Source organism: Lagenorhynchus albirostris, chromosome 7 (genome assembly GCF_949774975.1).
Source record: "Lagenorhynchus albirostris chromosome 7, mLagAlb1.1, whole genome shotgun sequence".
In the NCBI taxonomy this organism is placed as follows: domain Eukaryota; kingdom Metazoa; phylum Chordata; class Mammalia; order Artiodactyla; family Delphinidae; genus Lagenorhynchus; species Lagenorhynchus albirostris.
This window is the reverse complement of record NC_083101.1, coordinates 95,639,631-95,656,565: the sequence shown is the minus strand read 5'-3', so window position 1 is coordinate 95,656,565 and position 16,935 is coordinate 95,639,631. Positions and strand designations below refer to the sequence as shown.

General features: G+C 38.4%; 1 protein-coding gene across 2 annotated transcripts in view; it reads left to right on the top strand.

Annotated features, from left to right (window-relative positions):
- Positions 1–16,935, top strand: part of SPTLC1 (serine palmitoyltransferase long chain base subunit 1) — a 75,169-nt gene that overhangs the window by 32,871 nt on the left and 25,363 nt on the right. For both annotated transcript variants that reach the window (XM_060155560.1, XM_060155559.1), the window contains exon 6: positions 10,477–10,609. In XM_060155560.1, coding sequence (XP_060011543.1) covers positions 10,477–10,609 — 133 coding nt within the window. The remainder of the gene's footprint in view (positions 1–10,476; positions 10,610–16,935) is intronic.

The following is a 16,935-nucleotide window of genomic DNA, read 5'->3' as shown; positions in this document are numbered from 1 at the left end:
TGTACCCTGCATCTGTGGAATACCTGAATAGACAACGAATCATCCCAAACTGAGGAGGTGGACTTTGAGAGCAAGATTTATTATTTTTTCCCCTTTTCCTCTTTTTGTGACTGGGTATGTGTATGCTTCCTTGTGAGATTTTGTCTGTGTAGCTTTGCTTCCACCATTTGTCCTAGGGTTCTATCCGTCCGGGTTTTTTTTTTTTTTCCTTTTAAAAAAAATTTTTTTTTGTTCTTATTAATTATTTTTTATTTAAATATTTTATCTTACTTTATTTTATTTTATTTATTTTCCTTCCTTCCCTCCTTCCTTCCTTCCTTCCTACTTCTACTAATTCTTTCTTTCTTCTTTCTTTCTACTTTTTCTCCCTTTTATTCTGAGCCGTGTGGATGAAAGGCTCTTGGTGCTGCCGCCATGGGAGAGCCAACTTCAGGACACTGGTCAACAAGACACCTCTCAGCTCCACATAATATCAAACAGCAAAAATCGCCCAGAGATCTCCATCTCAACACCAGCACCCCGCTTCACTCAACGGCCAGCAAGCTACAGTGTGGGACACCCTATGCCAAACAGCTAGCAAGACAGGAACACAACCCCACCCATTAGCAGAGAGGCTGCCTAAAATCATAATAAGTCCACAGACACCCCAAATCACACCACCAGACGTGGACCTGCCCACCAGAAAGACAAGATCCAGCCTCATCCACCAGAACACAGGCACTAGTCCCCTCCACCAGGAAGCCTACACAACCCACTGAACCAACTTAGCCACTGGGGACAGACACCAAAAACAACAGGAATTACAAACCTGCAGCATACAAAAAGGAGACCCCAAACACAGTAAGATAAGCAAAATGAGAAGACAGAAGAACACACAACAGATGAAGGAGCAAGATAAAAACGCACCAGACCTAACAAATGAAGAGGAAATAGGCAGTTTAACTGAAAAAGAATTCAGAATAATGATAGTAAAGATGATCCAAAATCTTGGAAATAGAATAGAAAAAATGCAAGAAACATTTAACAAGGACCTAGAAGAACTAAAGATGAAACAAGCAACGATGAAAAACACAATAAATGAAATTAAAAGTACTCTAGGGCTTCCCTGATGGCACAGTGGTTAAGAATCCGCCTGCCAATGCCAGGGACACAGGTTCGAGACCTGGTCTGGGAAGATCCCACATGCCGTGGAGTAACTAAACCAGTGTGCCATGAGCCTGTGCTCTAGAGCCTGCAAGCCACAGCTACTGAAGCCTGCACACCTAGAGCCCGTGCTCCGCAACAAAGCCACAGCAATGAGAAACCCTCGCACCACAATGAAGAGTAGCCCCTGCTCGCTGCAACTAGAGAAAGCCCACGCGCAGCAACAAAGACCCAATTCAGCCAAAAATAAATAAATAAATTTATTTTTTAAAAAAAATACGCTAGGGCTTCACTGGTGGCACAGTGGTTGAGAGTCCGCCTGCCAATGCAGGGGACGCAGGTTCGTGCCCCGGTCCGGGAGGATCCCGCATGCCACGGAGCGGCTGGACCTGTGAGCCATGGCCGCTGAGGCTGTGCGTCCAGAGCCTGTTGCTCCGCAGCGGGAGAGGCCACAACGGTAAGAGGCCCGCATACCACAAAAAAAAAAAAAATACTCTAGATGGGATCAATAGCAGGACAACTGAGGCAGAAGAACGGATAAGTGACCTGGAAGATAAAATACTGGAAATAACTACTGCAGAGCAGAATAAAGAAAGAAGAATGAAAAGAACTGAGGACAGTCTCAGAGACCTCTGGGCCAACATTAAACGCACCAACATTTGAATTATAGGGGTTCCAGAAGAAGAAGAGAAAAGAAAGGGACTGAGAAAATATTTGAAGAGATTATAGTTGAAAACTTCCCTAATATGGAAAAGGAAATAGTTAATCAAGTCCAGGAAGCACAGAGAGTCCCATACAGGATAAATGCAAGGAAAAATACGCCAAGACACATATTAATCAAACTGTCAGAAATTAAATATAAAGAAAACATATTAAAAGCAGCAAGGGAAAAACAACAAATAACACACAAGGGAATCCCCATAAGGTTAACAGCTGATCTTTCAGCAGAAACTCTGCAAGGCAGAAGGAACTGGCAGGACATATTTAAAGTGATGAAGAAGAAAAACCTGCAACCAAGATTACTCTACCCAGCAAGGATCTCATTCAGATTTGATGGAGAAATTAAAGCCTTTACAGACAAGCAAAAGCTGAGAGAGTTCAGCACCACCAAACCAGCTTTTCAGCAAATGCTAAAGGAACTTCTCTAGGCAAGATACACAAGAGAAGGAAAAGACTTAACAATAACGAACCCAAAGCAATTAAGAAAATGGGAATAGGAACATACATACCGATAATTACCTTAAATGTAAATGGACTAAATGCTCCCACCAAAAGACACAGATTGGCTGAATGGATACAAAAACAAGACCCATGTATATGCTGTCTACAAGAGACCCACTTCAGACCTAGAGACACATACAGACTGAAAGTAGGGGGATGGAAAAAGATATTCCATGCAAATGGAAACCAAAAGAAAGCTGGAGTAGCAATTCTCATATCAGACAAAATAGACTTTAAAATAAAGACTATTAGAAGAGACAAAGAAGGACACTAAATAATGATCAAGGGATTGATCCAAGAAGAAGATATAACAATTGTAAATATTTATGCACCTAACATAGGAGCACCTCAATACATAAGGCAAATACTAACAGCCATGAAAGGGGAAATCGACAGTAACACATTCATAGTAAGGGACTTTAACACCCCACTTTCACCAATGGACAGATGCAAGATGAAAATAAATAAGGAAACACAAGCTTTAAATGATACATTAAACAAGATGGACTTAATTGATATTTATAGGACATTCCATCCAAAAACAACAGAATACACATTTTTCTCAAGTGCTCATGGAACATTCTCCAGGATAGATCATATCTTGGGTCACAAATCAAGCCTTGCTAAATTTAAGAAAATTGAAATTTTATCAAGTATCTTTTCCAACCACAACACTATGAGACTAGATATCAATTACAGGAAAAGTTCTGTAAAAAATACAAACACATGGAGGCTAAACAATACACTACTTAATAACGAAGTGATCACTGAAGAAATCAAAGAGGAAATTAAAAAATACCTAGAAACAAATGATAATGGAGACACGACGACCCAAAACCTATGGGATGCAGCAAAAGCAGTTCTAAGAGGGACGTTTATAGCAATACAATCCTACCTTAAGAAACAGGAAACATCTTGAATAAACAACCTAACCTTGCACCTAAAGCAATTAGAGAAAGAAGAACAAAAAACCCCCAAAGTTAGCAGAAGGAAAGAAATCATAAAGATCATATCAGAAATAAATGAAAAAGAAATGAAGGAAACGATAGCAAAGATCAATAAAACTAAAAGCTGGTTCTTTGAGAAGATACACAAAATTGATAAACCATTAGCCAGACTCATCAAGAAAAAGAGGGAGAAGACTCAAATCAATAGAATTAGAAATGAAAAAGGAGAAGTAACAACTGACACTGCAGAAATACAAAAGATCATGAGAGAGTACTACAAGTAACTCTATGCCAATAAAATGGACAACCTGGAAGAAATGGACAAATTCTTAGAAAGGCACAACCTGCCAAGACTGAATCTGGAAGAAATAGAAAATTTGAAGAGACCAGTCACAAGCACTGAAATTGAAACTGTGATTAAAAATCTTCCAACAAACAAAAGCCCAGGACCAGATGGCTTCACAGGCGAATTCTATCAAACATTTAGAGAAGAGCTAACACCTATCCTTCTGAAACTCTTCCAAAATATAGCAGAGGGAGGAACACTCCCAAACTCATTCTACGAGGCCACCATCACCCTGATACCAAAACCGGACAAAGAGGTCACAAAGAAAGAAAACTACAGGCCAATATCACTGATGAACATAGATGCAAAAGTCCTCAACAAAACACTAGCAAACAGAATCCAACAGCATTAAAAGGATCATACACCATGATCAAGTGGGGTTTATTCCAGGAATGCAAGGATTCATCAGTATATGCAAAGCAATCAATGTGATACACCATATTAACAAATTGAAGGAGAAAAAACATACGATCATCTCAACAGATGCAGAGAAAGCTTTTGACAAAATTCAACACCCATTTATGATAAAAACCCTGCAGAAAGTAGGCATAGAGGGAACTTTCCTCAACATAATAAAGGCCATATATGACAAACCCACAGCCAACATTGTCCTCAGTGGTGAAAAAATGAAACCATTTTCACTAAGACCAGGAACAAGACAAGGTTGCCCACTCTCACCACTATTATTCAACATAGTTTTGGAAGTTTTTGCCACAGCAATCAGAGAAGAAAAAGAAATAAAAGGAATCCAAATCGCAAAAGAAGAAGTAAAGTTGTCACTGTTTGCAGATGACATGATACTATACGTAGAGAATCCTAAAGATGCTACCAGAAAACTACTAGACCTAATCAATGAATTTGGTAAAGTAGCAGGATACAAAATTAATGCACAGAAATCTCTGGCATTCCTATGCACTAATGGTGAAAAATCTGAAAGTGAAATTAAGAAAACACTCCCATTTACAATTGCAACAAAAAGAATAAAATATCTAGGAATAAACCTACCTAAGGAGAACTGTATGCAGAAAATTATAAGACACTGTTGAAAGAAATTAAAGATGATACAAACACGTGGAGAGATATACCATGTTCTTGGATTGGAAGAATCAACATTGTGAAAATGACTCTACTACCCAAAGCAATCTACAGATTCAATGCAATCCCTGTCAAACTACCACTGGCATTTTTCACAGATCTAGAACAAAAAATTTCACAATTTTGTATGGAAACACAAAAGACCCCGAATAGCCAAAGCAATCTTGAGAACCAAAAATGGAGCTGGAGGAATCAGGCTCCCTGACTTCATACTATACTACAAAGTGACAGTAATCAAGACAGTATGGTACTGGCACAGAAACAGAAAGATAGATCAATGGAACAGGATAGAAAGCGCAGTGATAAACCCACGCATATATGGTCACCTTATCTTTGATAAAGGAGGCAGGAATGTACTTTGGAGAAAGGACAGCCTCTTCAATAAGTGGTGCTGGCAAAACTGGACAGGTACATGTAAAAGTATGAGATTAGATCACTCCCTAACACCATACACAAAAATAAGCTCAAAATGCATTAAAAACCTAAATGTAAGGCCAGAAACTATCAAACTCTTAGAGGAAAACATGGGCAGGACACTCTATGACATAAATCACAGCAAGATCCTTTTTGACCCACCTCCTAGAGCAGTGGAAATAAAAACAAAAATAAACAAATGGGACTAATGAAACTTCAAAGCTTTTGCACAGCAAAGGAAACCATAAACAAGACCAAAAGACAACACTCAGAATGGGAGAAAATATTTGCAAATGAAGCGACTGACAAAGGATTAATCTCCAAAATTTATAGGCAGCTCATGCAGCTCAATGACAGAAAACCAAACAACCCAATCCAAAAATGGGCAGAAGCCCTAAATAGACATTTCTCCAAAGAAGATATACAGACTGCCAACAAACACATGAAAGAGTGCTCAACATCATTAATCATTAGAGAAATGCAAATCAGAACTACAATGAGATATCATCTCACACCAGTCAGAATGGCCATCATCAAAAAATCTACAAGCAATAAATGCTGGAGAGGGTGTGGAGAAAAGGGAACCCTCTTGCACTGCTGGTGGGAATGTGAATTGGTACAGCCACTATGGAGAACAGTATGGAGGTTCCTTAAAAAACTACAAATAGAACTACCATATGACCCAGCAATCCCATTACTGGGCATATACCCTGAGAAAACCATAATTCAAAAAGAGTCATGTACCAAAATGTTCATTGCAGCTCTATTTACAATAGCCCGGAGATGGAAACAACCTAAGTGTCCATCATCGGATGAATGGATAAAGAAGATGTGGCACATATATACAATGGAATATTACTCCGCCATAAAAAGAAACGAAATTGAGCTATTTGTAATGAGGTGGATGGACCTAGAGTCTGTCATACAGAGTGAAGTAAGTCAGAAAGAGAAAGACAAATACCGTATGCTAACACATATGTATGGAATTTAAGGAAAAAAATGTCATGAAGAACCTAGGGGTAAGACAGGAATAAAGACACAGACCTAGTTGAGAATGGACTTGAGGATATGGGGAGGGGGAAGGGTAAGCTGTGACAAAGCGAGAGAGTGGCATGGACATATATACACTACTAAATGTAAAATAGATTGCTAGTGGGAAGCAGCCGCATAGCACAGGGAGATCAGCTTGGTGTTTTGTGACCACCTAGAGGGGTGGGATAGGGAGAGTGGGAGGGAGGGAGATGCAAGAGGGAAGAGGTATGGGAACATATGTATATGTATAACTGATTCACTTTGTTGTAAAGCAGAAACTAACACCATTGTAAAGCAGTTATACTCCAGTAAAGATGTAAAGAAAAAAAAATCAGATAAAGTAGGATGACAAGGAAAGTAAAAATCCTATTATAGATTTATAATCTACACTGAAAGACAATCTCCCTAAATCTAATTTAAAAAAAAGCTTATTTTTATTCTACAAATATTGAGTTAGTTGAACAAACACCAGCATGTTGCTTTTTCCATGCCAGACATTGTTCTGAGTGTTTTATAAGCATTCTCTTGCAGTTCTCCTAACAGTCCTTTGAGGCAGGTAGAACTGTTAACCATTTGACAGAGGAAGGACTGAGAGGCACAGAGCAGTTTTGGGCCTGTCCATGGTTCAGACCTGGCAATGAGGGAGCCCAGATCTGAACCCCTTGTGATGACTGCCATGGCCAGCCCTTGTGTTTGGTGTGGGGCATCCTGCCCTGGCCTTGCCTCCCGTCTCTTACATTCTGGTGAGGGAGCAGGTGCCAGAAAGGGCAACAAGTGCTGAGAAGACACAGAGGCTTTCTGGTCACCTTCCTCCGTGGCCTCTTGCCTACCCTATTGGTTCCTAGCAGTGAATTAGAGAATGACGTGTGCAAAACTGTGGCACTAATTGTTTAAATGGATCATACACACAGAAGATAGGCATCCAAAGTCAAAGAACATGCCCTGGCAGTTTTTCTGTTTGCTGCCTCCCCCGCCTTTGGGTTAAGAGTTTCTTCATTGCAGAGTAGCTATCAGACATCAAAAGATGTTATGCAACTGTCCGTGTTTACCTGTCACAAAACCTGCTTTGCACGGCTGACATCCCCTAAAACCCAGTGTCTTTAGATAGGAGGAGGAAAGGCCCATCTTTTTTAAACTTTTGGGACTAGGCAAGAATCAGTAAGTCATTGATTTATTGTAGAGAGATTCTTCTTACCACTTTATGGCAATGACATAAAAATGGCTATGAGTATGTATAATGAGAATACTAACATAATTTTTATCAACTGGGTAGCTAACTCTAAAGCCCTAAAACAAAGCCAAGATTGTTTTACTGTTTTATTGCTAATCAATGAAGAGAGTCATTTAGAGCTACAGAATGATTTAAAATCCTTTTTTGTAGTTGCCAAAAACAGTTTGTCTGTATAGCATAGCTATGTGTCTGTAAACATAGCATGTTTTTTCTTTTTAAAATGTAGATATTGAATGAGAGCAATTCACTGTGGCTTGGGTTGTCCATCTGCTAGCTAAATTGTTGAGATTTGGGGTAGATGATTCCCAGTTTAGAGGCAGCATTGTAATTTGAAGGAGGCCTCCTATGGGGGACCTGCCCTCCTGTCTCATCAGAAGTGAGAGGCAACAGAATGGTGGGGACGTATCTGTAGGCAGGGTGCTCAGAGAGCACTAACAAAGAGGAAAGGAAGACATGCCTGAGACACGCCCATGCTCAGCTGCATGGAGGTAGCTGGTTCTCTGGTGCTTTGCTGCTTTCCTCGTTCTTGCCAGACTTTGCCTGCCACATTTCCCTGGCAGCATATCTCGTGGAAGGGCGGGCAGTCAGGAGCAAGATCAAGTCTTCAGACTTGGTGGTGTTGGTGTCACAGATTTGATGCTTGAAGAGCTAAGCACTCTTTTGGTACCATTTTGATCAACCGGGATGCATTCTTCTAAACGTTATTGTGAAATCTCATATTTATTTAATGTTGATCTAATGAAAGTGTCACTTCTATAAAAATGACTACCTGATTGGTAATGGAAATAAAGTGGTATTTCATGTGTTTTTTATGTAATAAACTATGTTGGTGTACATTTTAACTTATAAATGGGAAGAAGCATGCCTAGTTGTTTATCATTACTTGATGGGATAAATTGGAATGGGATAAATAGTTCATTTTCACAATTCTGTATCATCCTTTAAGAAGTCTACAAATGAAGTGTCTTCAATTTATTTTATTATTTGGATATTGCTGCTAAATTTTCTAATTCCTCACTACACCTCTCTTGCCATCAAATTGAGATTTAGTTCGGACCCTCTGTGTCTTCTCATCTCTCACTCAATAGCTGGCGCCCACCCCAGCAGCCTTTGGTTCACAATCGAGGGACCTGTGTGCCTTTAGTCAGAAGTCACTGTGAACGTGTTGTAGTTCTGAGTGTAGAAGGGGCCCAAGTGCTTCAGACCAGGGGACTGAAGGCACAGCTTAGCCTTGTATCTGCCCCTCTGGGCTCCGAGTTCTCCATTGACAGCTGCCAGGTGCCTCTCTTAGCTGTCTCACCTTGTCAAGTGGCAGAAACCCTATATTTCTCTTTGACCCAGTGCTTATCAGAGTATTTTTATGTGATACTTACTAAATGTTTGATTAACAATTGAATGAGATTGTTGGACAGCCCTCATTTAACTACTTTTTAAAATATAGTCCTTTGTGAAGTTGTATCTTTTATAATTCTTAAATTTGTCTTTTACTAGTTAAAAGCATCACAATAAGATTAACTTGCCTCTGATAAATCAGTGAGTGGGTTTACAGATTTTAGACACTTTATTCACATGTTCTAAAAAGTTGTTTGTTCCTGTTGCTAAACTGACCTTACTCACTTGTTCCTTCCTGGAAGTTGGTGGAAATCTCACACTTAACAACTAACCAGGTCTCTGTTGGAAATATTTAGTCCACTCACTGTCCAGCCTTGTATCCAGCTGGGTTAAGTTGTTTCTTTTGTATATCTCAGTCCCTCAGGTCTTTTCCCTCTCTCCCTTCTCACCGGGAATGTCTCTGATAGGGAGGGGCATACTTGGAGGGAAGGCTGATGCTGAAGGGGTCTTCTGGAGCGAGGCTCCCAGCCACAGGTCCTCGACATCTAGGCCGGAGGGCTCTGCCGGGCCATCGGCCCTCTCCACCACCCCTCACTGGGGAACGTCTGGGTCCCCTGCCACTGCCTCCACTTCTGAGTTCCCCTCGGTGGACATGGCACGGCTCTGAAAGTCTGCCTTTACTCCTCAGAGTTTCTCGTTTCTCCCATGAAGCTCCAAGGCTGGAGGGGCCTGGCTGCATCCTTCCTGTATCAACTTCTGAGTTCTTTTTGCGCAGAGCATGTGGTAAAACTCTGATCTTGTTCTCCAGACTTGGGTCCTGCTGTAGTTAAAAGAACTAAAGAAGGTTTAAAAAATTTTTCTCTCTCTTGGGTAATGCCTCATTTTCAGACACTTCGAAGTTTTCCAGTTCACAGCCAGCTGGTACACTATTTATTTTAGACATCGCTGGTCCCTCCAACCCAGGGTGTGAAGCCTCATGGCTTAGCCTGGGAAGGTGAAAGGCTATATGGAACCATGATGTAAGAGAGAAAAAAAATACCAGTTTAATAATTACAATTTATCCCTATAATTACATCAACATTCTTCTTAAGCTGCTTCCATAAAAGGACCATATTTCTCTTTGTACTATACGTTTGAATTCACCAGTACACTTAAAAAGAAATTCAGACAGAAACTCAGTCCTGCAGAGTGATGGCAGTTGCCACAACTAAGTGCTGACACAAACTGTTAGAGGAGTGACCACCACAACTGAAAAAGTTCCTCTCTCTTGATGCAGAGTATGTGGGGTTCTTTTTAACTTAACTACTTTTCTTTTTTCTTTCTTTTCCTTTTAAAAGCTGGTTGACAGTTGTCTTAGTGCCTGGTTTGGTCACTTCTACTAAAATGCAAAAAGGTGTTAATAAATTAATGTCGTACATTGGTAAAGTCTTGGCATTTTTGGTTGAGGGAAGTTAAAGCAGACAAGGTCACTGGACCTTGAATTCTTATTGCTAGAGTGATATAAAAGCAAAACCTAGAGTCAGAGCTGTCCCAGTCACATATTTATAGACAAATGAGTAGCTGATTCAGTTCACAGAGTACAGAAACAGTTTTGGCCCAGAATTATCTTAGACAGTATTAACAACTAAACTGCTTATGTTATTTTATTTATTCTTTAGTCAAAGAAAAAGAATTATAAGACAGTTTAACCATTTGACTTTTTACTCTTGAACTAGATGTGCACTTGGATTTGGAAGACCGCCTGGCAAAATTTATGAAGACAGAAGAAGCCATCATATACTCATATGGGTTTGCCACCATAGCCAGTGCTATTCCTGCTTACTCTAAGAGAGGGGACATTGTGTTTGTGTAAGTAATCTTTACTGACATTTCTTACCAGAATTCCTTTGGAAATAATATTGGCCCTCCTAGAGAATTCCTTTGTTAGAGGTCATCTGCCTAAAATAATATTGACTTTTTTTTTTTTTCATTTTTAAAGAAATATATAGTCACCCAGCCAAGTAGTTCTGCAGAATTAGTGAGACCTCCATTGGAGGGATGCCTTAAAGTGTCGGTACTTCGTTATCTGCCATTATGATTTTATTTATTGATGTTGAGAAGGCCAAACTTATGTAGGAGGGGGCCAGCCGTCTGCTTTCCCTGTGCAGCTCTGTGACAGTGTGGTGTCCTTGTGAGTCCATGGTCGTAACCCACCTAGTCACTCACACTACCTGATAAAGTCACTCCACTTCTCAGCACCCTCGCTGCGACTCTTGGTCTCTGCTGATCTTGCTTCATGGCTTGTTAAGAATATAGAAGTCATGAGTTGCAGACTTCCTTAACTTTCCAGGAACAAATCTACACACTTGCATACATGTGCACTAGATGTATGGTGTTGCTTTTTACTGTGGAGGGGAAGAGCAGAGAGGAGTAGAGTGAGGGCTGGCATAGCCCAGGCAGCTGGTTATACCCATCAGAAGCACCTGCCACTAGCCCGAGCCTCTGTTATCTTTTGAGTGGACTATTAAATGACTCTCTTAATTTAGGTCTCAGAGTGACTTTTGTTTCCTCTTTTCCTTTTTGACACCATATCCAGACACTCCATTTAAGAGCTTCCATTGTTCCTAAAATAAATATCCAAGTTCTTATTATGATCTTGTACATTCTAGACTGCTGTTTTAGACCCATTTTCTACCATTTTCCCTTAGGTGGTCATGCTGTGTAGCCTTACCAGCCTTATATGCTAGTTTCCTCTCAAGGCCTTTGCACGTGCTAAGACCCTGAGTCCCTATGCCTAGAACATTGTTCCTCCTCTCATCTCCTGCTTAATTCCTGCTCATCCTGCACATATACCACCTCTGCAGGAAAGCCTTTCCCAAACTCTCAGACCAGGTCAAGACCCCTTGCTGCATGTGGAGAAAATTTTACAGCCAGAGGAGTTTGGTATCCTTGTGAACCCATTACCATGTAGGCACTTACATGCCTGTCAAAATCAGTTTCTCAAGCCTCCCTTAACTTATATATGTAGGTGTGGGCATGTGTGCTCATGTGCACCCGTACCCTCTGCTCTTGGCTCATCTTGCCTCACACTCACTGTACTCTTTTATAGCACATTCAACAGTTTATACCAGCCCATTGCCTAGGATAGCATGTGCCATTTAGTGGTGCTCAATAAATACCTTCAGTAAGAGAATGAATGGAGGCTGGAGCTCAGAAGAGGGGTCCAAGTGACTGGACTTCAGAGCCAGGCTTACCTCGGTCCCTGTACCATCCTGCTGCTTCTCACTTACTGTCGGAGCACCTGTAGTGCAACAAGCTCAAGCACACGCTACAGGGCTGGCTCTTCCTAGTGGTTTTCAGCGTGCTTGTGTCCCATTCTTCCCCACAGCCCTGTGACAGTTACCTGGGAGCACTCCAGCACATGGCCTGGAGTAGAATTGTTTCCCAATGTGACCATGAAAATGAATGTTTCTATTAATTTCTTGCACATAGTTTAAAAAATCAATAATAATAAAGACTCATCACAAATTTGAGAGCCAGTGATTTAAACAGTGATTCTAGTTTTTTAATAAAGCATAGTTGCAGACAACTACAATACAGTGTCAGCCAATGTCGCTTTATACAAGCCCCCACCATAAATTCCTTTTTGAGTTTAAAGTCCAGAAAAAGTTTACAGTTACAGTTGAACTTGTATGCTTCCTTTGTCAGATAATAAATACTATGTTGTCCTTTTGGTTTTCACTGCTAGGAAACCTAGTCTAAACTCACTTTCAAACCTTATGCCTGGTGTCTTAGAACTTCAGTTTCTAGTGAGCCATTAGACAACTTAATTATTCCCTTATACATAATTTTAAATATTCCACCTGAAATTCATTTGAAAGTAGGAACGCTAGAGTTAAAAATGGTGTTTAGTAAATTATTTGATAAATTGTTTTTGATAAATTCATTAGGCATAGACTCTATGTTCGATGTTTTATTTTCTTTCTTTTGTAGTAAACAGTGATAATGCTTTGCCAGTAGGTCTCAGAACAATGGTTGTTTATATACGTAAGTTTTTCCTTGTCACTCTGTCTTTTTTATGTTACTTTGTGTACCCTTTTCTAATGAAATGTTTTATATTGAGATAATCGTGGATTCACATACACTTGTAAGAAATAATACAGAAATTTTATGTGCCCTTTACCCAGTCTTCCCCAATGATCACCTCTTGCAAAAGTGTAATACAGTTTCAAAAGTGGGCTGTTGACATTGATGAAGTCAAGATAATCCCTCTTGTTGCCACACCCATATCCCTTCTACTCTACCCACTCTTTAACCCCTGGCAGCCACTAATCTATTCTCCATTTCTATAATTTCATCATTTCAAGATTGTTGTACAAATGTAATCATACAGTAGGTAAAACATTTGAGGATTGGCTTTTCTCATTCAGCATTAATTATTTGGAGATTCTCCAGAGTTGTTATATGAATCAAGAGTTTGTGCCTTTTGATTGCTGAGTCATATTCCATGGTATGGATACACCACAGTTTGTTGAACCATTCACCTATTAAGGATATCAGAGTTGTTTCTAGTTTGGGGCTGTTACAAATAAAGGTGCTGTAAATATTCCTGTATAGGTTTTTCTGTGTACATAAGTTTTCATTTCTTTGGGATATATGCCAAGGAGTGCAGTTGCTGGTCATAAAGTATTGTGCGTTAAGCTTTTTAAGAAATTGCTAAACTTTACCAGGGTGGCTGTATTATTTTACATTTCCATCAACAGTGTATAAGTGATCTAGTTTCTCCAACATCCTCAGGAGCATTTGGTGTTGTCACTTTTTTTTTTTTTTTAGCCATTCTGATAGGTGTGTACAGATATCTCATTGTAGTTTTAGTCTATATTTCCCTGATGCTACCATACTTACTGTTTTTAGACTTTGGTCTTGGCATCAGGGTAATACTTCATAAAGTCAATTTGAAAGTGTTCCCTCTTATTTTCTGGAGAAACTGTATAAAACTGTTGTTAGTTCTTTAAATGTTTGGTAGAATTCTCCAATAAAAACAGCTGGACCTGGAGTTTTTGGGGGGGTTTTTTGGAAGTATTTTAACTATGAATTTAATTTCCTTAATACTTGTAAGGCTATTCAAATATTGAGTGAGTTGAGGTAGTTCGTGTTTTTCAAGGAGTTGGTCCATTTCTTCTAAATCGTCAAATTTGTATGTGTAGCATTGTTTGTGATAGTCCCTTATTATCCTTCTAATGTCTGCAGATCCCTGTTTCCTTCCTAACTGGTAATTTCTGTCTACTCTCTTTTTTTGTCATTTTTGCTAGAGATTTGTCAATTTTATTGATCTTTTCAAAGAATCAGCTCCTTGTTTCATAGATTTTTCTACATTGTATTTTTGTTTTCATTTCTACTGATTTCTGGTATTATTTCCTGCCTTCTGCTCATTTGAAGTTTAGTTTCCTCTGTCTAGGTTCTTGAGGTGAGAACTTCAATTACTGATTTGAGACTTTTCCTCATTTCTAATGTAGTAGTGCTGTGAATTTCCCTGTCATCACTGCTATAGTTGTGTTCCACAAATTTTGATGTGTTTATTTTCATTTTTGTTTAGTTCATTTCTGTATTTTGTTTCTCTTTAGACTCTCTCTTTGACCCATGAGTTATGTAGAAGTGTGTTGTTTAGTTTCCAGGCGTTTGGAAATTTTTAATTTGTTACAGTTTGTTTTATGGCTCATGATGTGGTCTATCTTGGAATATGTTCCATAGTCACTTAAAAAAGAATATTCTGGTAAATACAGAAAAAGGCCACGTGAGGACACCAGTGAGAAGGTATCACTCCATGATAGGACACATGTGATTAATTTCCTTCTTTATACATTTCTGTTTTTCATATTATAGTATTCGATGATCAAATGTTACACTGACCATTATTTTTTAAAAGCCACTGATATGCAAATTAAAAACCGAAAAAACATACAGAACATTCATTTGCCACTTCTATCCTTTAATCCACTAAGAGAAGCGCTAGTTTTACATGTCGACTTCCTAAGGTATACTTATATAAAAGTTTTAGTGAGACAAAAAGCAATTTACATATGAAACTTTATTTACTTTTTGAGAAAAAAAATTTTTTTGTCATTATCATTAAATAGAAAAAAAATATTCTGCTGAATGGAGTGTTCTATAAATGACAATTAGATCTTTCTAGTTGATGGTGTTATTGAGTTCTTTTATATCCTTGCTGATTTTCTGTTTGGTAGTTCTGTCAGTTGTTGTAATTTGTCAATTTCTTGTTTCACTTTTATTAGTTTTTGTGTCTTTTGTAGCTCTGTTATTTGGTGCATATTTAGGATAAGTTTTCCTGGTTAGTTGATTCTTTTTATCATTATATAACATCCTTCTGTGTCTCTGGTAATTTTCTTTGTTCCAAAGTCTACTTTATCAGATTTTAACATAGGCACTCTGCTTTCCCTTTTGAATGTTTGCATGGTGTGTTTATTGTATGTAGTATATATGTATACCCTTACTACCTATATTACTGTATATAACATACATACATATATATAGCATATAACTATATATATATAACTACATGTATACACACACACACACACATTCCCTTACTACCCATCTCATTACATTTGAAGTGAATTTCTTATAGACAGCATGTTTAATCCAATCTGCCACTCCCTGTCTTTAAATTGTATATTTTAGCCATTTACATTTAATGTAATTATTGATATATGGTATCTTAAATCTCCCAATTTTTATTTTTTGTTTCTTATTTGTTCTCTCTGTTTTTTGTTTTCTTTTCTCTTTTTCCTGCCTTTCTCAGGGTTAATTGAATGAGTTTTGGAGTTCCATTTTTATTTATCTCATTTATTTTATTTATTTGTTTTCGAGTGTTTCTCTTTGTATAGTTTTTTAGTCATTGCTCTAAGTATGATGTTATATGTATGCATAAGTTATCACATTCTACGGGTGTTATTTTACCAGTTCAGTTATAGAATCTTTTATCTTCCTTTACATCCCCTTACTCTACTTATTTATAATACAGTTGTTTTAAGTATTTCCTGTAAACAGTTTGAGAACCACATCAGAGAGTGTTATAATTTTTACTTCAACCATCCAAAATAACTTAGAAAACTCAAGAGGGGAAGAAAAGCCTAGTGTGTTTGTTCATACTCTTTACGGTGTTTTTTCTTCCTTCCTGATAATCTAAGATTCTTTTATTTATTTATTTTTTCTATGTGGAGAGCTTTCTCTAGCCATTCCTTTAGGGGAAGTCAGCTTGGGACAGAGTCTCTTAGTTTTTTTTCAACTGAGAGTGTCTTCTCCCCCTCATTCCTAAAGGATATTTTTGCTAGTTTTGGATTCTTGGTTGCTAGGTCTTTTTTTTCAGCATTTGAAATACATTGGGACACTTTTTTCTGGTGTTAATGGTTCCTTGTTTTTTGTTGTTGTTGTTAATGGTTTCTTATGAGAAATCTACTGTCACTCAAATTGCTTTTCTCTTACAAGTAAGGTGTCATTTTTCTTGTGCTGATTTCAAGATTTTTTTCTTTGTCATTAGTTTTCAGAAGTTTGACTATAATTGTATTGGCATTTATTTGTTTGGGTTTACCTGCAAGAATTTTGCTCAGCTTCTTTAATCTATAGTTTTAAGCCTATTCTTTAATCTATAGGTTTTCAGCCATTATTTCTTTAAGTACCTTTTTAGTCCCACCCTCATTCTCTTTAGAACTCCACAGACTTGAATGCTGCATATTTTATTGTAGTCTCACAGGTCCATGAGACTGTTCTTTTCTTTCTAGTCTACTTTCTCTCTGCGATTTACATTGACTTGATTTCTACTGTTACATCTTTCAGCTCACTGATTCTTTCCTCTCTCCATTCTGCTGCTGAATTCATCCACTATGCTTTTTCTTTTGACTATTTTGCTTTTTAGTTCTAATATCCCCACAGGATTCTTCTTTGTATCTTCCTTTTCTCTGCTGCAGCTTCCTGTTTTTTCATTTGTTTCAAGCATGTTCATAATTACTCATGAAACATTTTTATCATGACTGTTTTAAAGTCATTATCAGATCATCCTGACAGCTCTGTCATCTCAGTACTGGCATTTGTTGATTGTTTTTTTTTTGTTTGTTTGTTTTTTCATTGTGTGATATTTTCTGGTTCTTGGTATGACAAGTGAAACATGAACAGTTTCA